Source organism: Bos javanicus, chromosome 6, assembly GCF_032452875.1.
Source record: "Bos javanicus breed banteng chromosome 6, ARS-OSU_banteng_1.0, whole genome shotgun sequence".
In the NCBI taxonomy this organism is placed as follows: domain Eukaryota; kingdom Metazoa; phylum Chordata; class Mammalia; order Artiodactyla; family Bovidae; genus Bos; species Bos javanicus.
The window spans coordinates 13703645-13730406 of NC_083873.1; the positions used below are offsets into that span (position 1 = coordinate 13703645).

Here is a 26762-nt window from a genome sequence, read left to right on the forward strand (position 1 = left end):
TGGGGTCGCAAAGAGTTGGACACGACTGAGCGACTGAACTGAACTGAACTGAAGCCCCATGCATCCAATCCTGGCATTTCATAATCTAACCTAGAGTACACTAGTGAGTTCTGACAACTCAAAGTTTACAAAAACAAACAAAGAAATTCAAGAAATAACTGAAAATTGTTCTATTGGAGGAAATATTATTTTGTTTCTATTGTACCCCTAGAAGGTAATTGTTTTATATTTTTCTTACAATTAAACAATTTTGAAAAGTCCTATTTTAGTGCTGTATAAAGAAGTGACTGATATAAAATTTTGGCTTTTTCCTTTCTCTCCATTTTAAAGTGAGAGCCTGATTAAATTCTCAGGATTGCCTGTCTGAGAACAGTACAGAAATACTCAGGAACAGCTCCGTTATACACTTAGTAAGAGCGCCACCTGCTGGCACAAAATAAAATAACACATTCACTGGGCCTATTTCCTTTTTGAATGAGATTGAATTTGTGATCAATACTCATTTTTTTCTTTATTTATTAATGAAATAATCTAGCTCCTTCTTTCTCCCACTGCTTTACAAGTCTTTCCTGATTTTTGATAGTTTTCTTAATTCCCATTTTTTTCACTTGTTCTTTCGACAACTTCATCCTCTTCACCTCCCTTATTCAGCAATCTTTCATTCTAACAGACATATGTGAAAAGATTTCTAAAACATAATGGTTGGATTTAGAAATTCAATTTTATATCATTTAGTATGTACATAACCATAAATCTTGCCATGTGTAACATTATTTATCTCAGATTTTAGCCTCCAAAGATTAGGAATGTGCTTATCTAACTGAATTTTTTCTTCTTTCTTCCATGAATTATTTTTTAAGTTATGGATTTAACTTTAGGAAATGTCAATTGATAATGAATTTCACATAAAATCATGAACTTATTTTATCATTTCTCTTAATCCCTGGATTTTTCTGAGCTTGACTTGCATTCATTAATTTTTTCTCAAAGCTTTTTTGTACTTGAAGCTATTTTTCTTTAAGTCTTACCCATTAGATCACAATTAACTGAGGTTCAGTATGATGTTACATTGTACATGTTCAGTACATGTTACATGACTAGATTTAAATGTTCCAGTATCATTTGCTTTTATTTATTCTTGAAAGGAAATAGCTTATTTTCTAATAAGGATAAAAATAATTTACTTAGGACATAAAAATTGTACTTTTAAATATTTAACTGAAGTATTGGCAGTATGAATTAGTCACTTTATGCTTTGCTATGCTTAGTTAATAGATTAATCCTCAGACTTTAGTGACTTAACACAATAAATATTTACTTTGCATTCACAACATGGTTCAATAATGATTGAGATATCTTCTTATAGGTTTGGAACATGTACTATTCAAAGATGCTTTGGGAGAGAAGAGAGGGCTTGAAAAGGCAACTCAACTTTTAACAATCTCATCTCAGCATGACTGTTACATTCATCACTTCTACTCACAATGTATTGACTAGAACTTGATATATGGCCCCAACCTGACTGTAGGGAATGATATGACATAAGCAGAAGTGCATGCATATTTGATGATGATGAGCAGTCTCTGTCACATTGCTTTTGCCTTGAATTTCTTTTGATTCATGAAATAGAGAAAAAAAATTCGAACAAAAGAATTAGAATCCTTATATAGAACTTTCAAAATTAGTCAAGTGAAATTTGGAGCCAAATTAATATAACATGAGCTTTATTAATAATGCATTAACTACATACTCTCTTTGTGCAAAGATGGGCACAATAAAGGACAGAAAAGGCAAGGACCCAACAGAGGCAAAAGAGATTAAGAAGAGGTAGCAAGAAAACACAGAAGAACTACACAAAAAAAGGTCTTAATGACCTGGATAACCACGGTGGTGTGATTGCTCACCTAGAGCCAGACATCCTAGAGTGTGAAGTCAAGTGGGCCTTAGGAAGCATTACTATGAACAAAGCTAGCGGAGGTGATGGGATTTCAGCTTAGCTTTTGAAAAACCCTAAAAGATGATGCTGTTAAAGTCAATATGCCAGCATATTGGAAAACTCAGCAGTGGCCACAGAACTGGAAAAGGTCAGTTTCCTTTCCAATCCCAAAGAAAGGCAATGCTAAAGAATGTTCAAACTACTGTACAATTGAACTCATTTCATATGCCAGCAAGGTAATGCTCAAAATCCTTCAAGCTAGGCTTCAACAGTGCATGAACCAACAACTTCCAGATGTACAAGCTGTGTTTAGAAAAGCATAGGAGCCAGAGATCAAATTGCCAACATTCGTTGGACCATAGAAAAAGCATGGGGATTCCAAGAAACTTCTGCTTCATTACTTATGCTGAAACCTTTGACTGTGTGGAACAAAACAATCTGTGGAAAATTCTTAAAGTGATGGGAATACCAGACCACCTTACCTGTCTCCTAAGAAACTTGTATGCAGGTCAAGAAGCAACAGTTAGAACCAGACATGGAACAATGGACTGGTTCCAAATTGGGAAAGGGGTATGTCAAGACTGTATATTGTCATCCTGCTTATTTAACTTCTATGCAGAGTACATGATGTGAAATGCCGGGCTGGATGAAGCACAAGCTGGAATCAAGATTGCCAGAAGAAATATCAATAACCTCAGATATGCAGATAACACCACTCTAATGGCAGAAAGTGAAGAGGATCTAAAGAGCCTCTTGATGAAGGTGAAAGATGAGACTGAAAAAGCTGGCTTAAAAGTCAACATTCAAAAAACTAAGATCATGACATCTGGTCCCATCACTTCATGGTGAATAGAAGGGGAAAAAGTGGAAACAGACAGATTTCTTTTTCTTGGGCTCCAAAATCACTGTGGATGGTGACTGCAGCCATGAAATTAAAAGACCCTTGCTCTTTGAAAGAAAAGCTATGACAAATCTGGACAGCATATTAAAAAGCAGAGACATCACTTTGCTGATAAAGGTCCATATAGTCAAAGCTATGGTTTTTCCAGTAGTCATGTATGGATGTGAGAGTTGAACCATAAAGAAAGCTGAGTGCCAAAGAATTGATGTTTTTGAACTGTGGTGCTGGAGAAGACTCTTGAGAGTCCCCTGGACTGCAAGGAGAGCAAACCAGCCAACCCTAAAGGAAATCAACCCTGAATATTCATTGGAAGGACTGATGCTGGAGCTGAAACTCCAAAATTTGGACACCTGATGCGAAGAACTGATTCATTGGAAAAGACCCTGATGCCGGGAAAGATTAAGGGCACGAGGAGAAGGGGGCAACAGAGAATGAGATGATTGGATGGCATCACTGACTCGATGGACATAAGTTTGAGAAAACTTCTGGAAATAGTGAAGGACAGGAAGCCTGGCGTGTTGCAGTTCATGGGACTGCAAAGAGTCGGACATGTCTTAGTGACTGAACAACAACAGTGCAAACAGTTGAACAAAACAACTGTATAAACATTATGTTCAAAGTACAGTGCTAGGAAGTTCTCAGTTCAGATGGTTTTCAGTGTTCCAACTGACCTTTCTGGGACATTAAGCTCATTTCCCAACAACCAGTTATGACACTGGCTTTGGAGCACTTTGGGGCCGCTTGGACCAGGGCAGTGTAAAGGAAACAGCTCAGCGTATGGGCCTTATTATCCTTTTTGTCATCTAAGCATCGCCAAATTTCCCCATCTGTGTTCAGGCCTGATCACTCATGCAATTTTTATAGTAGCAAGTGAAAACAATTTGGAAATTTCCATCCTGAAGGCCAGTACCTCATGGAAAACTTGAAGAAGCATTTTTTTTAATGAGTAAAAACTCAGTTTATTAGCCTTCTTGATATGTATTTTTGCAGCTTTTCTGTTTCATTAAATAGATTATCCTTTAAAGAAATCACTTTTCTGTCAGCCAGGAAGCAGATAGAAGGTAGAAAAATTCAATGCAAGAAATGCATAAATTAGCATAGATTAAAAACAATAGCCTTTTGTTTTTAGTGGACATGGACTGCATTGTAGAAAATAAACTAAGCAAAAATGATTAAATAAAAACACACCTACCACTCAGAGGTCACCACTGTTAACACCTTACTATGTCTTCTGGAAAATGTATATAAAAATTAAATAAATATAATAAATATTCATAATAAATTATATATAGAATGTATAACTATCACCCAATTAATTTAAATTTAATATTTAACTAGGGTCAAGATGTTTTTTAAACCTTATCTGATAATGTTTTATCCCTTTGAGTGCTTAAAGTGACACTGACAAACAACAAAATCCAGGCTCAGCTGGCTTCCTTGAGGGCAGGAGTGAAGAACAGACTGCAAGCAAAATTCTTTTTTCACCTGTTCAATGTATGGATCGTCTCCATAATCACCAATGGATAGTCAGAGTCGCTGACTCTATACTTCTCAAAGTTGTTTCAAAAGCTGGTAGAGAGTATACTGAAGATATTCAGCAGAAATAGTTTCAAATTCTCATAAAGCACGGATAGCTTAATGAGAAGAACAGGTGTTGCTGTCACAAGCAGTTATCAAACCTGGTAAAGGCTTACGCTACAGAGAGTACCCAGCACCTGTTACCCTCCCCCGGGAGGGCCTCTCGGTGCAGATATATTGAGGATGCCCCCACGGGTAGGCATGAGTGCGAAAGAAGGTTGCCAGGCTGCAGGACCCATCCTGCATCCTTCCTCTCCAGGTGCCTTCAGGCCACGGAGTCATGTCAATATGGACCTGGGAGGTCTCTCTGGAAAGGCTTTTAAAGATATTTCTAGTCTAGGAACTCTCTTCTGGGTAAGCTCTGAGATTCAGGCTGTCCTTTGGGGGTTGGTGGGGCAAGGAGATGATGTTCCAGTTTGCTGTGTCCTGAGCAGGTCAGAATTCTCAACAGGGGTGAGGCTCTTCAGGACCTCTGAGCCAGCAGACTCTGACACAGTCGCAGTGTGTCCACTTTCAGGGTCTCTGGAGGCATACCCCACACCCAGCAGGAGCCTCTAGAAGCACAGGAGTATGTGTCAAACCCAAAGGCTCTCTTCGGCATGAGCTCATTGCTTTGTATTAGGACATGTAGATTCCTATTTATTCCCTTCCCCTGGAAACTTACTAAACATTAATCAGATACACGGAAAGTAACGAATCAATAAATTTTCAAAGAAAAGTGAATTATTGTGAACTTTGTATTGCTGCTATAAAATAATACATAGAAAGAGGAGGATGTAAGGAGAAGTCTTTAGGAACTCATGTTGTCTGATGACACAAATTACATTTATAGTAAAGGGGATAATACACAGTCACTGACATGACTAAGGATTTAGTGTGTTAAGTTGCTTTTTTTAAAAACAAACTTTTAAAAAAAGTTTATTTTTAATTGGAGGATAATTGCTTTACAATGTTGTGTCAATTTCTGCCATACAACAACACGAATCAGCCGTAAGTGTACACATACACCCTCCCTCTTGAGCTTCCCTCCCAGTTTCCTGCATCCCACCCTAAAACAAACTTTTAATTTTAGAATAGTTTGAAATTTATGGAAAAGTTGCAAAGAATATGCATAGGGTTGCTATATATCCAGTATCCAGTTTCTCCTATTAAAATCTTATATTTATAGTATAGTACATTTGTCACAACTAATGAACCAACATTGATACATTATTATTAATTGAAGTACATATATTATTCAGAATTCCTTGGTTTTATTTACCTAATGTTCTTTTTCTTTCACAGTCCTTTCCAGGATACCACATTATATTCAATAATCATGTCTCCTAAGTCTCCACTTGTCTGGAAGAGTTACTCAGAATTTCCTTGTTCTTGATGACCTTGACAGGTGTGAGGAGTACCAGTCAGATATGTTCTAGAACAATCCTCAATCTGAATTTGTCAAATATTTTCCCTGTGATTAGCATGGAAATACGGTGTCTTGAGAGGAAGACCTCAGAAACAAAAGTGTTCTAGTGTGCTGGTTACCACTGGGGTGTTGTTACTTCTGGGTGTTCTCAGTTTGGAAATATGTGTCTATGAAATAAACTGACAATCAGTTCAGTTCAGTTCAGTTCAGTTGCTCAGTCGTGTCCGACTCTTTGTGACCCCATGAATCGCAAAACGCCAGGCCTCCCTGTCCATCACCAACTCCCAGAGTTCACCCAAACTCATGTGCATTGAGTCAGTGATGCCATCCAGCCATCTCATCCTCTGTCATCCCCTTCTTCTCCTGCCCCCAATCCCTCCCAGCATCAGGGTCTTTTCCAGTGAGTCAACTCTTCACAAGAGGTGGCCGAAGTATTGGAGTTTCAGCTTCAACATCAGGCCTTCCAATGAACACCCAGGACTGATCTCCTTTAGGATGGACTGGTTGGATCTATTTGCAGTCCAAGGGACTCTCAAGAGTCTTCTCCAACACCACAGTTCAAAAGCATCAATTCTTCAGTGCTCAGCTTTCACATCCATACCTGACCACTGGAAAAACCATAGCCTTGGCAGACTAACAGGATACAAGAATATAAATTCATTAAACTTTAATATTTCACACACAGAAAATAAAATTGAATACCCTCGCCCCTAAATTGGTGAGATTTGAGAACTTACATACCCTCTTAATTGGGGTTCCCTGATGGTTCAGCAGGTAAAGAATCCGCCTGAAATGCAGGAGACACAGGAGAGGTAGGCTTGATCTCTGGGTTGGGAAGATCCCCTGGAGGAGGAAATGGCAACCCATTCCAGTACTCTTGACTGAAAAATCCCATGGACAGAGGAGCCTGGCGGGCCACAATCCAGAGTCACAAAGAGTTGGACACGACTGGATAGGACTGAGCAACTAATCACGAACATGATGCCATCTTAATAGGGGAAGGGGATGTAGGCAGTTTAGGAAATGATTTTCAGGGAAGGTGAATGGGCTTTTAGAAGAATAGATGGGACATATTGTATGGTGGTTTATGACAAAGTTTGTCTGGCTCTCAGGTCCACTAGTCTGATAGGAGTCAGTGTTCCCTGGTTGATGAACTCCTGTCAAGGGAATTTATGACAATTGAGTTTCTTTTAGAGGATCTGTCTTTAGGCAGATAAGGGGAGTTCAGAGAAAACCTCCTTAGCATTGGCTGCTTTTTAAGTGCTTTCAGCTCAAAATAATCAATGTACACAAGTGATATATTTTAGGGGTGGCATGACCTGAACTCTTTCAACAGTAACCCCTTGTATGTACTCATATCTATACTTATTTCTTTATCTGTTTTTATTTATCCGTATTTATATTAGGCTAAACATGAGTTCATGCTGATGATGTTCCTTGTTCCGGAAAGAAAAAGGTTGGCAGCAGATGGTGCCTCACAGAAAGTTTCCTTTTAGTCTTGCTCTGATGCTATGTGCCAAATCTACTAAAAAAATCATTGTCCATTCTCTAGGCCTCCTCTGAAGATTAATCTAATCTTGCAATACAGTCTGCATTGAAAAACATGGTTGTTGGAGGCACAAAGCTCTGCATAGAACTGGAAGCACGGTCAGCATTAGAAGAAACAGAGAAGTCAGGCAGCTGGAGCAACAAGCCTGCTCTTTGACCGGGTGGTAGTGAAGAGGTTAAATATGAAGTTTGGATATACTTAGAGAAGTTACTGGAATCACTTTTTTCCTGGTATCACCATTTTGGACAGGCCTTGATGAAGAGAGAAGTGACTCATACGGTAAAGAGGTCATGTTAATAGCAGTTTGTCTTACTTTGGCAGAGATGAGACAGCAGCACCCAGCACTAGTAAGTGGTTATCAGTAAAGCATCTGAAATTTAAAACAAGTATTAACGTTCAGGTCTTTTTATGTCTAACTCTTTCTGCATTACAAAAATAATGTGTTCTTTGTTAGCATAGGTCTTTTGCCAAGTTGGTAGAAAGAAAACCTGTGTCATTGACTAGGGTGTCAATGATACGGCAGGAAAGGAAAAGCTCAGTATCTTTCCATTACAGAGGGAGAAGTCTGTGGTGGTCAGGTAGCTAAACATGCAGCTCTCAAGAAATGTTTCTTATAAGTTGAAAAAGGAAGAAATGCCTGAGGAGAGCTGTATTTTGCCAACATAAGCTCTATCTGAGCATCTTATAAAAATATCTGAAAGCGTAAACTGACAGTTAAGGAAAATGTGGGAGAACCAGTTTTGAAATACACTAGGAGATGGCACTAAAGATATGCCATAATTTATTATGAAACATTCATAGCCACAAATGTCTGATTTGAGGAACGTTCACTTTTCAGGGAGGGAGAATGACTTAAAAGAAAAAGAAAAAGGAAAGAGAAACCCAGGAAGGAAAAAATGCAGTTGAAGATCTACTACAATAAAAAAAATTAAGAGCGTAATAAGCCTTCAGTGTGTTTTTACAGACTAAAAAGATAAGACTTTATGAACAAATTAATACTACTCTTTTAAACATTATATATGAATAATGCTTACTGGCTCTTCCTCTCCTGTGCACAGAATGTAGCCATGCATGTTGGCTTGCACTAGCTAGCTCTCCTATGTGAGAGTGTGTGTTCAGTTGCTCAGTTATGCCCAGCTCTTTGTGACCCCATGCACTGTAGCCTGCCAAGCTCCTCTGTCCGTGGAATTTTCCAGACAAGAACACTGGAGCAGGCTTCCATTTCCTCCTCTAGGTGATCCTCTTGACTCGGGGACTGATCCCGTGTCAGCTATGTCTCCTGCATTGGGAGGTGGATTCTTTATCACTGAGCCGCCCGGGAAGCATGTGTGAGTACCAGAGTTCAGTTATATTTATCTTGGTGACAGCATTCCTGGTGCACATTGAAAACATAACATATAAATTCCAACAGATTAATCTGAAATTTCTTTGTAATCAAAGCAAGATACTGTTTGCAATTCTATAAACTATAAAAAACTTCCCTGGTGGCTCAGATGATAAAGAATCTGCCTGCAGTGCAGGAGACCTGGGTTTGATCCCTGGGTTGGGAAGATCCCCTGGAGAAGGAAATCGCTCCCCACGCCCATATTATTGCCTGGAGAATTCCATGGACAGAGGAGCCTGGCAGGCTACAGTCCATGGGGTCGCAAAAAAGACTGAGGAACTAACACTTTCATTTCACCTGGCCTATGCAATGGAGTAAAATTTAGAGAAGTATTTTTAGAACTGATCTTGTTTTGTAAACTCTTCATATCCACAGCAGGCCTGTGTATGCATTGGTGAGTGTGTTTCTGTACCTAAGTTTACTAAGGCAAAGGAGCACATAAAATGGATGGTATTGCAGTAAATAGGTGTTTAGAGAAAATGACATCTCATTAAGGAAGGTGTGGTTGCACAGAGAATATTTTATTTCTATTCAAGTTTTTGTGTTCTTTACTTCTTGTTTTTTTTTAAAATTCATTATTTTTATGATCATTTTGATTCATGAAACACTAATAGTTGAAGCTAATAAGACAATTCGCAAAAGATTTTAGTCATGAGGAATTATGAACCATAGCAGTATTACAGAATTCCCTTGTATTTAGCTATCTTTTGGCAACAATAAAATACTCATCTTTTATGGCTCCAAGTATATCCATGGATAGTGAAGAATGTCCTCTCTTATGTGTGGATGTTTACATTTAATGACTAGAATTTATTGAAAGCTTGCTGTGTGTAAGGTACTATGATAAGATATGCAATAATTTATTCAGTCTTACATAAAGTTACCCCATTTTACAGACGAGAGAATCTTGGATTTTTAAAGAGATGTGGTTATGACTTACACAGACTGTAGAGTTAGTAAGTATAGAACCAAGTCTTAAAGTCAGGTCTAACAGAAAGAGATCATTCGGAAAGTTTGTACATTGTTCTGATATATTTTTCTATAACCAAAGGGGGAAATCATGCCTAAACAGTGTTATAGTTTTAGTATATAACTGGCTTGGGGCCACTGCGTTGCTTCATCTTGCTCACTCCTAAAGTTCCAGGGATTAAAAATAGTAAAATTACTCTTAGGGCCCCCCCAAATATTCTGAGCCAAGAGAAAGTTCATGCCTACTGAATTACCAAATTTGGCTGCTGATACCTTTTGTGCTAAAAACAAATAGAAAAGCCATGATTAGGGCCAAATCTCCAAGTCATAAATCAGTTGCAGCAGTGTGCTGGGGGCAAGGGGAATATGGTTTCTTTACAAGTAAGTTCTGCTCTACCATTGGAAATCTTATTTTCAAGTCACTCCCAAAGTCTGAGGATTAAAACTGCTTTAACTCGAGAAAGGGGCCAGGAAGCACAAAGCACTTACCTACATGTAGGCTTAAACTTACTCAGCTCCCAAGACACGCCCTGATGCTTTGTCCTGATGTCTTGTGAGGCACTGCCTGAGGGACTCACTAGCATAAGTTTGGTGTAAGCAGTTACGTATATAAAATTTCATGGATTTCCTACTCCCGATTTTAAGTAATGAGCTTTTCTGTCAATCATCTCTTCACCTATTCGTAGCAACCTCAAGCCTTTTCTGAATTCAGGGCATACTGTTTAGTCAACTAAAACTTTGTCATAATCTAACAGCCAAATCTCATAACAGAAGCAGGCAATACAATAGACTAAAAAGGCTGTTGCTGTTTAGTTGCTATATTGTGTTCAATTCTTGCAACCCCATGGACTGGAGCCCACCAGGCTCCTCTGTGCATGGGACTTCCCAGGCAAGAATAATACTAGGATGTGTTGCCATTTCTTTTTCCAAGGGATCTTCCTGAACCCATGTCTCCTGCTTTGGCAGGGAGATTCTTTACACGGAGCCACCTGGGAAGCTCCCTTTAAAAATTTTTTAAAAGTATCTTGACTACTGAGTTTGATTTAAATTAGTCATCTTTATACTGTATTCTGAAGAGTCGGGTTATGGAAGATGAGGTGAGAAAAGAAGGGAGTGTATGTGGATGCTGTGCGTGCTGCTCAGATCCTTCCATTAGAACCAAAGTTCCGAAGAACCAGTCTTCTCTGATGACTGCTGGAATGCTGCTAGCTGACAACCCCCAGCTACCAGTCCTCTCTGGCAGTCACTTCTGGCTGAAGACAGCTCCCTTGTCCCAACTATAGGTCAATCCTGAAGGATCATTCCTCTTTGAGAACACCCAGTAGCGTCACCGAGGCCTTGCTGTGACTGTTCTGAACTGCCCCATCCTGCTTCTTTTACTCGCTTTATAGGATCTTACTCCAGAGCACTGTCTAGTAAATTTCCTGTTTTCCTAACTTCCCAGGGAACTGGCGCCTACAGCAATATCAACTAAAACAGCTCTGCTTTTATCATTTATGTTTATGTAGATAAAGCTCAGCTTTATCATAATCACTCATATATTTATAGTCCCCTTAAAGCAAAACAAACTAAAACCTTTGAAAGCCACTGGTCTAACAATTAAACAATGTTATATTAAACTTTATATGAGAAATCATCATTATGGTTTTGTGCAGGGTTAATTTAGGTTAATCTTTACAAACCAACATCCAAGTGTTTTCCTTTTGTAACTGTTTCTTCACCTTTATTTGTATGGTGTGTTTACACATTACTGTTGTGCCTTTTAAAGCTGAAAATACATTAAATGATAGTCATGAATATTTTTGCTATATATGTAAAACCGGGAAAATTTATTGACAGACCAGAGAAAGGCATTTTGTAGATGGCAATAGTCTCAAATATTGAGTTGTTATATATCTCATTCCCCGCTCCCCCCCACAAAAATAATTCTGAAGATTTTGTTTTGAACCAACTATGGTATAAATAAGTATACTGTATATAGAATTTTCATTCTTTCCTTAAAAAAACTCACATTAAAAAATATACCATCAGCTAGCTTCTTGTAACACAGGGGCAAACCCATAACAAAAAAGGTCGATGGTCTTGTGGTAAAAATCACTGTATTCTAGCAAAGAATTTCCAGCTGATGAAGTCAATGAAAGGGTAAGTGATTAAACTTTGCTGAAAAAAATAACAATTCAAATTTAATAAACATTTGAATGACCAAGTTTTAGATCTGGCTTCTGCTGAGTTCATTCAATAATTTTAAAGAAGAAATACAGTTTGGCTCATCTAGATCTGGATTTTCCCGGTACTCTATCGTCTGGGAAGCTGTAAATCCATCAGGCCTTGGCTTTCTGCTCCAGCAATAAGGATGAGGAAAACACGCTCCTTTTACTCTCAAGTGACTATACCCAAACTTGATGTGGCAGTAATTAACTGACAAGCAGAAAACAACATAAGGAGTCAGAAGGGAGACTCAGGATGCAGGGCTGTGAAAGGGTATTATTTATTAGAAAGAATAACAAAGTATTTTATATACGTGTTATTTAACATATATAATCTGGGCCTAGGTCACTCTAGTTGTGAATTTATTCAGGAGCCTAAAATACCAAGCTTAGATACTTGAGAATTCCTGCTCACATTTCTGAGATTTTTAAAGATTAACGTTTAGAAAAGAAAGATCTATTGAAAAATACTGGAAAAATATGAAATTTAGGTAGCATGAGTTACCATTTGCATTCTGAAGAAATAGTGATTTCATCAAGCATGACATGAAAATACATTTTTCTTCTAAAAATGTAAGCATAGAGTAGCAATACTGTATATGTATGCAAAAAATAGCAATATTCTTCCATTGAAAGTGAATAAACTTTATAAGTGATAATACATAAATCAATCCATGCTCTTTATGCAAATAGGGTATATTTTTGGAGTCAAAAAAACTTCAAAGTGCAACCAACTCTAGGTCTTCTTTGTGAATACCCTCTAGGGAGAATATGAATTTAATATTCATATTCATGGGGACAGGGGAAACACAGGGTCCTCTGAAAGCACATGAAATACCAAAGTGAAAAGTGAAAGTAAATGTCGCTCAGTCGTGTCCGACTCTTTGCGACCCCATGGACTATACAGTCTGTCGAATTCTCCAGAATACTGGAGTGTGTAGCCATTCCCTTCTCCAGGGGATCTTCCCAAACCAGGTCTCCTGCATTGCAGGTGGATTCTTTACCAGCTGAGCCACAAGGGAAGCCCAAGAATACTGCAGTGGGTAGCCTGTCCCTTCTGCAGCTGATCTTACTGACCCAGGAATCGAACCAGGGTCTCCTGAATTGCAGGCAGATTCTTTACCAACTGAGCTATCAGGGAAGCCCTGTGAAATACCAAAACTGGATTTAAAAGAGGCGGAGAAATTTTCCCCAGGGGACACAATATCTAAATAAGCCTTAAAGCTGTGGATGTGCTGGTCAATTTGGAAGGGAGGAGCTAAAGAAAGAAGGTAAAAGATTTTGGAAGAAAGTACAGCTTTCAGCTAAAAACACAATCAGTATAGTGACACTTGGGAAGGGAAGGTGGCTGCATAGACAGGTAAGGTATGTTAAGAACCAGTTCACAAAGGGTTCATGAAACCTATACTAAGGACTAAACATTTTATCATAATGGTAATAGGAAGTCATTGAAAAGATTTAGGCCAAGGACGTCAGTCACATTTTAGAAAAATTATTCTGATTATAACATGGAAAAATGAAGGCAGGAGATCAGTGAGGATTCTAAGATAGCAATCTATGGATGGCAGTATGGACTAGGTTAGTGATACTGTGAATGGAAGGAAGTGGCAAGATTTTTTAGGAGGTAAAACAAGGTGAAAGAGTGACAGGTTACATGTGGGCTGTGTAGGAGGCAATCGTGTCGTTCGCTAAGACTAGAAACACAGGAAGAAGAAAATGTTTGGGAAAAAGATGCCGAGTTCCTTTTCTGGACATGTTAAATTTTGGGTACTAAGGGATAAGCAAGAACAGATGTTGGGCAAGCAGTTGAATGTATGAATCTGATATTCTGCATAGAACTCTCTGAAATGGAGATGTAGACTGGAGAGCTGTTCGTGTGAAATGGTAACTGAAGCCATGGGAGTGGTGGTATTGCCCAAGGTAATATGTAGACCCATGAAAGAACAGTCTGGAACATCAAAAATCAAGGGTTGAGCAGAGAAACTGTTATTGTTCAGTCACTAAGTCGTGTCCAACTCTTTTCATCACCATGGACTGCAGCACACCAGGCTTCCCTGTCCTTCACTGTCTCCCTGAGTTTGCTCAAACTCGTGTCCATTGTGTCAGTGATGCCATCCAGCCAACTGTCACCCCTTTCTCCTCTTGCCTTCCATCATTCCCAGCATCAGGGTCTTTTCCAATGAGTCAGCTCTTTCCATCAGGTGGCTGCTGTATTGGAGTTTCAGCTTCAGCGTCAGTCCTTCCAATGAATATTCAGGGTTGATTTCCCTTAGGATTGAACTGATTTGATCTCCTTGCTGTCCAAGGGACTCTCAAGAGTCTTCTCCAACCACAGTTCAAAAGCATCAATTCTCTGGCACTCAGCCTTCTTTATGGTCCAACTCTCACATCCATATATGACTACTGGAAAAACCATAGCTTTGACTATACGGACCTTTGCTGGCAAAATGATGTTTCTGCTTTTTAATACACTGTCTAGGTTTGTCATAGCTTTCCTTCCAAGGAGCAAGCGTATTCTAATTTCATGGCTGCAGTCACCATCTGCAGTGATTTTTTGGAGCCCAAGAAAATAAAATTAGTCTCTGTTTCCATTTCCCCCCCATCTTTTTGCCATGAAATGATGAGACCAGATGTCATGATCTTAGTTTTCTCAATGTTGAGTTTTAAACCAGCTGTTTCACTCTCCTCTTTCACCCTCATCAAGAGGCTCTTTAGTTCTTCTTCACTTTCCACCATTAGAGTGGTATCATCTGCATATCTGGGGTTACTGATATTTCTCCCTACAATCTTGATTCCAGCTTGTGCTTCATCCAGCCCAGCATTTCGCACGATGTACTCTGCGTAGAAGTTAAATAAGCAGGGTGACGATATACAGCCTTGACGTACTCCTTTCTCAATTTTTAACCAGTTCATTATTCCATGTCTGGTTCTAACTGTTGCTTCTTGAACTGCATACAGGTTTCTCAGGAGACAGCTAAGGTGGTCTGGTACTCCAATCTCTTGAACAATTTTCCAGTTTGTTGTGATCCACATTGTCAAAGGCTTTAGTGTAGTCAATGAAGTAAATGTTTTTCTGGAATTCCCTTGCTTTTTCTGTGATCCAGCGGATGTTGGCGATTTGATCTCTGGTTCCTCTGCCTTTTCTAAATCCAGCTTGTGCATCTGGAAGTTGTTGGTTCACGTACTGCTAAAGCTGAGCTTGAAGGATTTTGAGTGTTAACCTTACTAGCATGTGAAATGAACACAACTGTACAGCAGAGAAATAGGACTTAGAAAATATTCAGTCCAGCAATAATCCTGAAGCAATAGTTTGTACATTAGTTGATATTCTTCTTGGCCAATTCTAGTACTAGAAGTACTAACAAGTATGACAGTCTGATTTTTTAAATTCTTATTTCACCCTGTCAAGCCATTAATTCACAATGAAAACTTCTAAAATAAACTGAAATCAATAAACATTTGTAAAATAACTAATTAAAATAATAAATAACTAAAATATGTAATTATATTATAGAATCACAAACCAGACAAACAGCCCTTGATTGCTCAAATACCCAGCTTTGATTATTTTGAGCTTAATACTTTACAACAGACCTTATGCTGTAATTTGCTCTCTCTCAGTTCTGTAACTGTTTCTTATTTCCTGATCATTTGGATAGTCTTTAATAGATTGGCAGTTTAGTGATAGCCCAGGAAGATTTTCTCTGATCAAAACGTGATTAAATAGAGATACACTTTGGTCAGAAGACAACTATGGTCCATAGTTCCCACATGGAAAAGATTCAAATGCAATTTTGGATGGGTCTGTGGGGATTTGCCTTGATATACTTCCTTTATGTTTTTAAGAGTAGAAATGGAAATGTGGCCTCTAGAGTGGCTAATCAGTGATGTGCTGATGATACATGTTCAACAACTGGCTTCCCACAAAAAAAGAGCCCTGATTTGTTGTGTTTGCCAATTATAGTGTAAATACTCCCTTCATATTCAATGTCAGGCTACCAACTTGATGTCACTGAATGCAAAGAGGGATTAAATGTATATAGTTGGCTTTTGCAAGCCAGTGTAAGCTGGCTCCAGCACACTAGTGAACTAAGAATGATCTGACTGGTGGCCAGGAATGGAAAAATACCTTGCATATGAGTTCAGCATATGAGACAACTGAATTCTACATAACTTAGTTTTTCCTTTAGTGAAAATTGATTTATTCATCTACAGTCAGTTTACTTATAGGTCTTGACCTTTTCCTTTTGAATAGAGGTATGAGTGATATATACATACACAAATCTAATAATATAGCACTATAATTTCTCTTTATTCATAGTAATAGTAGTTTCTAAAATTGCCTTGTGTCTGAGATTGAAATGATTGAGAATGTTTGTGAATCAATTCCTTATACCATGAACCAAAGAAATGACCAGTTTCTTTTTATTTCAAGATATCAGTATAATTTGCATTCTAATACCTTTCATAAAAGAAAATATTTTATTTCCATCAAATGAGCAAAGTTTGTTTTTTCCCTATTAAAGCAAATTATTTGTTGGTATGCTCTTCTAATAATATATGCAGAAAGGATAGCATCAAAATATCTCATTTCTTTATAGAATTTAATATACATCCTATTAACAGCAGTGTACAGATGTATAATATTTGACAATTAAAAATTACTTTAAAAAATATTTTCAATATTAGCTCTGGTAGAACCAGAGCTGCTATTATGCATACTATTTCTTTTTTTACATTCCAAAAGGAAATTAAAACTTCTAGTAGTATTACAAAGGAATACACTTTTAAATATTGAATGCAGATATACAAAATCTCATGACTTCTGTTAAAAACCTCGCAACTCTACTGGACACAAATAATGTCAAATAACTTGCTCTTATGCCAGGTTCATAAAGGTTACTATTAAAAATACTGCAAACCCAGTAAAAACACAATGTATAGTACAAAGTCTTTTTTCAAAGTCAAACTTTAAAAGATCTGTATTTACACAAAGGAATAATATTTTTTAGTGCCCTCTGATTGGTACTGTTGTTCAGGATAATCTAATTTTAGAAATCTAAATTGAACATTTTCATCATTTTTCTGCTTCAGTATGGAAGATGCTGAGGACATACAGAATAAATTTTAGAAACAGGACTGGGTAAAAACTTTATAAAGTAGAATAGTAAACATTTTACACACTTTAGTTATTGCCCTGCCAAAGATAAAAATAACCCATTGCTCCATCTTCCTCTATTTAACTTTCTAGATAACTATCTCAAATACCTATCTTTTGTCTACATAGAAAGTTTTTTTAGACCAAAGTATAAAGATTTTAGATTTTTTTTTTTAACAAAATCCAAAATATCAGTAAGCCGTTTTTCATTTTCTAAATATGTTTACAGAAATGCTATTTTTCAATATAAAACCCCAAAGTGTTGAATTAAGACACATTAATAACATGCCTGGCCAATTACTGATTTGACTTTAGCATTAGAGGAATATGATACAATTGGCTGTTGAGTTCCAAATTTAAGCATTTGGTTTTATATTGTAATACTGTAATGTCTAATACAGATAGTAAAGAAAATGAGCTTTTTCTTTTAAAAAAAGGAATAATAAAGAATTTCAGCCATAATACAAATCAACTTTGAGGGGAAAATCCATATCAAGATAGGAAATAGATTTTTAAAATCTTAGACTAATTGCTATAAAAGAATTATAAAAATGTAAATTTCTAAAAAAAATACACTGAAAATGTTTATCTAGGAAAAAATACAAGGAAAATATTCACTACTATGGGGTACAGTCAACTATGGACCTGGCTTATGAGCCTTTAAAAATTCACAAAAACTAATTAGCACCAAAATTGTCTAAAACTCCAAATGATATACTGAAGTAATTCCAAGCCCAAGTATTACATTATAAAAAAGTTATATTTAACTTGGGAAGTTTTCCCAGTTATAATAAATATATTTCTTTACAATCTTTAGAAAATGTGCTAGCTTTACCAATTTTCAAAATATTAAGGTAGTGTATAGAAGTTGTCATTTACATTAGTTTTGGCTGAGCAGGGACAATGGAAATTCAAGTTATTTCCCAGAAAATATGGATTTATTTGGTTGGGGTAAGTGAAGAGCAATTCTCCAGTCAAAATTTTTCACTCCCTGTTTCACCCTTTTTCTTCTAAAATGTTTTATTAGAGCTTTTACAACATCTATATTGTCTGATTTGAATTTTGTATCCTATTTTCCCTGCTCACTTTTTGGTGTTATTTAAGGTCTGGCATGGGAATAGGAGTATTTAAAAGTGGGCACAGATCACAGTAGTTAAACAAGAGTTATGAATAAGCTACTATATATATTCAACCCTCTTAAAATCAAGTTGAATTTAATTTTAAACATCAACTTACAAATTTAATTGCAAAACAACAACACACAATTTGAAACAAGGCAAACTTTTCAGCCTTTATGTAGTGAAATATATAACTTCACTAATTACATATCTGGCTACCAAATGTCAAACCAAATGTTCATTTGGCCATATTTTACTGCTGCACATAAATAATAACAAGGCAAAGAAGAGCAACTAGTCCGAAGGCTGGTAGGCCAAGGAACCACAGCATAACCCAAAAGAAAATGACTATTACTGGTTCTACAATTTGTTCTCCAAAATACATCCTTGTGAAGCCCATGTTGAGGAGGCTTTTGTTCAGTTCACCAAAAAGTGTTCCCATCTTTTTGTAGTCATCTCCCACAGGCTCGCCAGTGTGGTTTTGTGATTCTTCAATATCCTTTGAAAAACAAAAACAAGACAAAATATAAACATAAAATGAGAAACAGGTGAAGGTCTTTTAAGAATAATGATCATTTCATAGTTCTTTATCTTCCAGAGTATGTACTGGGCATACTTGTGATAACCATTTGATAATACCTGGGAATGTTCCTTTTGATTGTCACCCAGAACAGCTGTGACTGTGATCACCTTTCAAGAATATGGAAAGCACTGATTTATTGATTTATGTGGCCTTGACATTGACTGGACACTCAACTACTAGAACACAGATTTACAAGATGAAGGAAGTAGCTGATCATTTCATTTTCTAGCTCCCTGGAATTGCACACAACAACTTATTAAGTGAAAAATCATGTTCGTATTGTTCTTATCAATGATTGTAATTACTGAACAACCTTTTTATACCAATCTGCTGTTCAGAGGCAGGCTCTGGATTGCTCTGTCCTGCTAAGTAAGCTTCTTTTCAGTCCATTCATTTGACACTAAGACTTCAATGACCCAGCCTCCTCTCTCTGGAGTAGAGCTTGCTGCTACTGTTGAGCAATTCTCAGCTATTATGTCTGTGATCTTTCGATTTTAGCTGGGAAGCTAAGAATTCAGTGTAGGTCCTTGATGTCCTAAATGCTTATTAATCTCATTAGAAGAAACATACAGTTTCCACATAGGAATAATTTTGTATAATAAGCCTAAAAGTTTACCTACATATCAGTTCCCCAGAAAATGTCCATGTGTACCCAATTATACATACCAAAAATTATGTACTATTTCTATTACCTCTCAGTCTTATTACAATTAGGGTCTTTATACTACTATCTTTGCTGCCAAGTCACTTCAGTCGTGTCCGACTCTGTGCGACCCCATAGACGGCAGCCCACCAGGCTCTGCTGCCCCTGGGATTCTCTAGGCAAGAACACTGGAGTGGGTTGCCATTTCCTTCTCCAATGCATGAAAGTGAAAAGTCAAAGTTAAGTCGCTCAGTCGTGTCCGACTCTTTGCGACCCCATGGGCTGCAGCCCACCAGGCTCCTCCATCCGTGGGATTTTCCAGGCAAGAGTACTGGAGTGGGGTGCCATTGCCTTCTAGTAGATAGATATTAAGTTACTATCTCTCAGCTTCAACCCTACTCTTTGAAATTCTACAAACATATCTGGTTCCCTGTTAGGCTCTGCCAGTAGAGGAACTAGAGAGACACTGCACAGCAAGAGGAGGAGGAAGGGGCTTGCTCTTTCTTGTTTGCCTCTCATGGGTTTCTTGGTCCTCTTGGTCTCCAGTGATAGTTCACTCTGGCGGTAGTAGGTCCTTCTGGTAGCAGCTACTGATTTCAGTTTAGTGACTTCCCAGCACCTACAGAAACTATCTCAATGTGCCTTCCTGAGACACCAGATCAAACCTGTGGGTTTCTTTCCCTCAGATCTCTGGTCCCCAGGGTCTGTGGTGTTCCTCCTTTGAGCTCAGAAACACCAGTACCAGGTGGGCGGTGATTGGCTCTTGGAAGCCTGAGTCTCAGCTGCGTGTCATGGGGCCTTCCCCAGTTTTCTCAGTTTTAGTAATTCTCTCTCTTCTCTGCTTCCTCAGGCCCAGGAGTGGTGGCTGGTTCCTGGTGTTACTACCTGTGGCACTCTAGCCTACTAAAGTGGTTTTTAAAACTTGATATGTTAGACTCCCTTGGAGGGCTCTGAAAGCCCACTGCCAGGGTTTCTGATTCAGTAAGCCACAATTGGGGCTTGGAGTCTGAGAATTTGCACTTCTAACAAGTTTCCAGGTAATGCTTATGATGCTGGTATTTTTTTTACATCTTTTGACTATCACTGCCTTCATGTTTTTGCCTTTCCTGTTCTTCAATGCCTGCTTAACAATTCTTTGTATTAACTTATCTTTGTTAAAATAATTGGTATAGTTTCTCTCTTTTCACTAGACCCTAATTTGGTCACAAAAGAAAACCTATGTCACAGTGACACAGTTGTAATTATAATTTATTAAACCTAATCTCTTTTAGGCATGATGTTTCAAATCAGTAATTATTTATTGAACATATACTTGCTCATAGTAGGTGCAAGATAGAAAATTGGAGTTGGTGATGGACAGGGAGGCCTGGCGTGCTGCGATTCATGGGGTCGCAAAGAGTCGGACATGACTGAGTGACTGAACTGAACTGAAAAAGACGACTTTGGGTATAGAGTTTCATATAATAACAAGTAAATATTAAAAGCTACTAAGTAGGCTGTCTAGGCCAGAAAATAGTTAATTAACTTAACTTGAGACACACTTCAAACACATGAATTGGACTTAGATTCCTTTAGTAGAAACCAAAACTTAATCATTTCAGTAATCAATAAGTAAATAACTAAAAATATTTTTTCACTTAAATGCATTATTTTTTATTCTACATAATAGTTTACATATATAAGGAAAAATGCAAAAAACCTAACTTTTATGTGCAATAGTCAGACAAAATGATTTTCAGTGTTTCACTGAAGTGTTTCACTTAAAGTGTTTCATTTTAAGGCAGTGTTTTCTCATATAATAGTAATTTATGTTGAGTACAGAGTATCATTGATGTAATGAAAAAATGAGACTCAATGGGGCATCATTGTTAAATGTATATAAGTTTAAGCCAGAATTACTTTTGAGTTAATCTATACATATAATTTAATAAATTACTTTTGGATTTTAATTTCTACCAAAAAAAGAATGAGAAAAACAAAATGTTGTTGAGATATTTGGAGAGTTTAAATTTAGGCTCTCAACACTTAAACTGAATGACCTTGATCAAACTACTTCAGTTTCCTGAGCTTCAGTTTTCTAATCCATAAAATGGGATTTTATGAATCCTTTTTGATACTGATAATATACTCGTGAATTATAATTTATTTGTTAACCTTTCCTTATTTTTTGTATTTTAACTTTTAAATTATATTTTTGTTCACTGATGTGCTGTGATTAATTTTGTTTCTTAGCTTCTCATACTTTTTAATGTGTTCCACAATAATACACTATATTAAAAAAGAAAAACAAAAATCTTGAAATTTTTTTTGTACTTACTTGAGATTAAGGCTTTCTTTTCTTTAGGACAGAACTCAAAGAGTTCTTGATTTAGTTTGTAATTCTTCTGTTCCCTCAACTTCTCTTCTACTCCAGTGTCTATCATTGCTGGTATCATTTTTGGCCTCTTTCTTTATTTTTTAATTTCTTTTTCTTTTTTTCTTTTTTACCACCTCTAATTTCTTTTAATCTATGCACTTATTGTACTTTGGGGTTTTCTGTTGTTACTGAAGCTTTTTAAAACTTTTTCAGTATATTTGTGGTTTTAGTACAAAGTGAGTACCCTAATCTAAAATGGTTCTTTCTGAAGATTCACTTTAAATTCTTCTACAAACTGTTTGTGGGTTTTTCAGGGGAAGAAGTAGGTGTTGCAATGCTCAGTTAACTCCTCGAGGCCAGGGGGAGAGGCAGCAGTCTGAGATCCAGGGAGCAGCTAGGGGGACGGGGACTAGAGATGGGAGGCCAACTGGCCTGGGGATGCTGTGGCTGTGGCAGCCTGCTGCTGCTTCTTTTTTTTTTTTAATATGAAAAATTTCAAACACAAACTTAGAGAAAATAGTACAATGAACCCCTAAGTACCTATCAACCAGATAAAATAATTACTAAAAATCTGCCACCTTACAGAAGCATTTAATCTGGGCAATCTGAAGGAGAAAAAAAAGTCACTAGAAGAATGCCTAAAAGTGGCATATCTTCACAAATAAAGTTCTCTGGAAACATCAACGATATTCAGCAAAGAACTGGATAAAGGTTCAAATAACCCTAGAGGAAAGACACTTAAAGACATGGAAAAGAAAACAGGCAGCATTCTTAAATCACTGACATTACAGTCAGTCTCACTACAGTGTTTTCTGTACCAGTAAATATCTGTTGAATACATGGGGAGAATTTATCTTGTGGCTGGCAAGCATTAGAGCAATATCTTGACAGATTTTTACCTACCTGCTCCACTTCTTGCCAAACAAAAAGATGGCCTTATTTTTTCCAAATATTATTTGGATTATTTATATTTTATATTTATATTATTTGTATTATTTATAATTGTAATCTCAAAGCAATTATATATTTTTATGGAATTATCAGTATGTTTTGTTGTGGATATTATTAAGATCCACTTACTTTTTCCTTAATCCAGACCAAACCTTAATCCAGTCCATATTCTTTACCTGAGGAAACCCCATCTATAGCTTCAGAGATGGCAAGTCTAAGAGTAATCCCCTGTCCTTTATGGCCTTGGAAAGGGCATGGGATCTACTTTGGACTGATGACTTTTGAGTGTCTTCTGGGGAAAATTCTTTCAAGCTCTTCTGATACAACTTTGGACAGTGATTCTTAACACTTTAGGAGAAATAGAAGAACTATTTCTGCACAGATAGACAGTAAGTAAAGAGAATTTACTATATTTGGATTAGCTTTCCATCACTGCCATATGAAATTAGTACAAACTTAGTGACTTAAAATGACACGAATGTATCACTGTTTTCTAACCTGTTTTGCAGGTGAGAAGTCAAAACTGGCAGGCTTGTTTCTTTCTGGAGGCTCAAGTAAAGAATCCATTTCTCTACTTTTTCTAGCTGCTAGAGGGTGTCCATCTTACTTGGCTCCTAGTCCCCTTCCTCCACCTTCAAATCCAGCAACATTGTAACTCTCAGACCATCCTTCTGTAGTTAACTTTTTCCTCTGACCATAACAGGGTAAGGTTTTCTGTGTTTAAGGACCAATGTGATTAAGTTTAGTCCACTTAGATAATCCAGGTTCATTTTCCCATCTCAAAGTCCTTAAATTTGATCATATCTACAAAATCTTTTTTGCCATGTAAGATATCATATTCATAGGTACCAAGGATTAAGATGTGGACATCTTTGAGGGGGGAGAAACCATTATTCTACCCACCTCAATATTTAATTTTAAAATTATTTCTTTATAGATCTACTTTCTGTCACTATCTATGATAGGAGGGGTAAGGTCACTGAAGACAAGAACCATATAAATTTGAAAAAGAGTACTTATTATACTGCATTATGCCTGGCCCTTAGCAGGCTCATAATAAATATTTGTTGAATGAACAATAGAAATATTCTATAATAATGACATATTAGGCAAAAAGCTCCTCAAAAATAAAAAGAAAATTTACAAACAACATCAATTATTTTATTTCCCCATGAGTACATCTGTGAATTTGTTCAAATATGTATAAATAAATTTTAGAGAGACTGTAAGATATAGTAGCTGTTAGCTAAAATTTACATGCTTAGTTCATTTGCTAAACAACTGTACTTTAAGAGCAGAGGCTAATATGAACAGATGAGTTCTTAAGTCCCTGACTTAGTCAGAGGTCTACAGTTTTCGAGTGCTCAGTGCCTACTCTGTGGCACGCACTGTGCTGTACGCGCGTTTCCTTGTGTCGTCTTTCCAACAGGCTGTGAGGGAGGCACTATGATTTTCGCCATTTGCAGATAAGGAAACTAAGTTTCAGAGGAGTTAAATGTTGGCCACTGACTTATATTAGTAATTGAAGGAGCTATGATATGAACTCCGACATTCTTACTCCAGAGACCACACCAGTAATCCCTATGTTATACTCTCTCCAGGTATTATATTATTAATAGCTAACATCTGTGTAATGTAAGCTTTCAGAGAACTTCTACATATTTGATCTCTGAAAAAAGAAAAACTATGTAAACACATTTTCATTTTCACAGAAAGAGTACATTTAACACAGTGAAATGAACATCAGTATCTTTCTGTGCTTTACATCTTTTCCCAGTTTATAGCATACTTGAAGGTGAGTTTTATCAAGCATAAAATTGCTCAAATTTTAATTTCTGTCTTATATAACAATTTAGACAAGGTAAAGCTATTTGCAGCAGTTTAGTAAATCTTTATATAGTCTATTCAGTATTGACTAGAATTCAGATTCAAATGCAAAAAAGAGAGACTCCAAGCAAGAATGAGGAGATACGCTTGGCAGAGTTGCAATAAGGCAAAAACCCAAACCAACCAACCAAATACACACACACACACACAAAACTCTTCACACATAACACACACCAATATGAAAATGTAGATGGCATTTCTCCCGTCCTAACATTAATCACTTTGTATCTTTGCCAAATTTTATTCTTTGTATGTGAGGTCCCAATGGAAGAATATTTATCAAATGACAGTTTACTTCATGATCATATAATAGTACAGACCATGACATGCACATTAAATAGTGATGTTATTATTTTGTCCATAATTAATGACATACGAGTGTTATAATTGACTGAAAATCTCTTAAAACTATGCAGAATTAGTGATGAGAAATTAAAGGTGAGCCCTGAAATCATCATAGGATTTTTGAGAGCAAAGGATCTTTAAGGATAATTAAAGTCTCTTACTTCAGAAACAAGAAATAAGAGGTTAAATCAGACAATCATCACTCAGTGTATGGTAACTAATATTATTACTACATTTTTGGTAGAAATTATATCTTGTGATTTTTTTTAATTTTGTTTTCTTTCTACTTTAACATGCTGCCTAATACCTTAGTGATTATCTTTCTTGTGATAATTAAATTCAGCTGTGTTTTTCTCCATGTGTTATGACAACTTAATCATATAGAAGTTGAGGTGGGATGTTTTCTATGGCACCACCTTATCTATGGAACAATCTGTGCACATTAGTATGGCAGAATCTGCTTATTCACTTTAAGAAGAGTACAAGCTACATTTTGTAAACAGGTTTTCACTGAGTGGGTAACAATTCAAGATTCACTTTCAACTGTTTTTTTCCGAGTGTAATATTGGAAGTCTGCTGGTTTTGCCCGTCTGGTTTTTATTCTACTTTCTTCTGTTGATATCATCTTGATTTAACCTTGGGAAAATCCTCCCCCACCCACTCTTGGTTCCTGTGTTCTGCTGGAATGTGTGCCCACTCCCAAGTTCCAGGCCTGGTCACTCAGAACATTTCGTTTCCTTGAGCACATGATTAGTTAAGGAATGAGCATATAACCCAAGACAGGCCAGTGAAAGTTCTACCTAAGATGTTTGCTGCAACTACTGATAAACAGGCATCCCCCCTCCCCAGCTGGTAACGGTTAGCTGCTAAGGTGTAGAGCCTCTTATTACAATGAGGAGGAAGCTTGCTATGAATGAAGTCAATATAAAATAATGCCAAGAAATGACATAGTGGATATTGTCTGAATACTTGAATCCAGCTAGGGCATCTACCTCTGTTTCTTGTTTGTTTTGTTTTTTAAAAATAACATGAGCCAATAAATTCCTATTTTGCAAAATCTAGTAAAAGTTGAATTTTTGTCACTTGGAACTGAGAGTTATGATGATGATGATGATGATGATCAAAGTAGTTAACAGCTACCATTAGAGACTTCCCTGGTGGTCCAGTGGTTAAACCTCCACCCTTCCAACGCAGGGAGCGTGAGTTCCATCCCTGGCTGGGGAACTAAGATTAGGCATGCCTCAGGGCATCGCAAAAAGAAGAAAAGTAGCAATAGCTTCCATTAACTGAATGTCTACTATATGCTAGATACTGTGCCAAGTGCTTTATATTCATTATGCTATTTAATCATTATTTATTATAATAAGTATTATTAGCTAATTTCAAAGCCCTGTGTTAATAATAGTGCTCAAGAACTTCCTCATTAATTTGGTTTTATTGTTACTAGCAATAATTAACATGAAAAATATATTTATAATATTAAAAAATAATAATGGGGTTAGGCAAGTAGAAAGTTTTAGATAACTTCTTGAAAGGTTTTAAAAACTACACAAGAATAAACCAACAAAACACTGTAGAGCAATTTCCCTCCAATTAAAAAATAAATAAATAAAAATGGGTAAATGGTGACTGTATTCAGATAACACAAAGAGTAAAGACTAAAATGCTGATTTCTTCTTGCTACTTTAGGTTAACCTTCCTGAGTTGTCAAGCAGAGCCAGCCTCAATAACCCAAGTCCATGGAAATCATAACTGAGAAGGTAAACTTATAAATGCACAGCGAGCAAAA

General features: G+C 36.9%; 1 protein-coding gene and 1 long non-coding RNA gene across 2 annotated transcripts in view; one reads left to right on the top strand and one right to left on the bottom strand.

Moving 5' to 3' along the window:
• Positions 1-14577: 14577 nt before the first annotated feature.
• Positions 14578-26762, bottom strand: part of FAM241A (family with sequence similarity 241 member A) — a 45293-nt gene continuing 33108 nt past the window's right edge. The window contains exon 2 of the mRNA XM_061419388.1: positions 14578-18707. Within this exon, the coding sequence (XP_061275372.1) occupies positions 18462-18707 (246 nt within the window). The 3' untranslated portion in view covers positions 14578-18461. The remainder of the gene's footprint in view (positions 18708-26762) is intronic.
• Positions 20232-26762, top strand: part of LOC133249253 (uncharacterized) — a 31796-nt gene continuing 25265 nt past the window's right edge. Inside the window, exons 1-2 of the long non-coding RNA XR_009736893.1 lie at positions 20232-20471; positions 26663-26733. This is a non-coding gene — a long non-coding RNA (uncharacterized LOC133249253). The remainder of the gene's footprint in view (positions 20472-26662; positions 26734-26762) is intronic.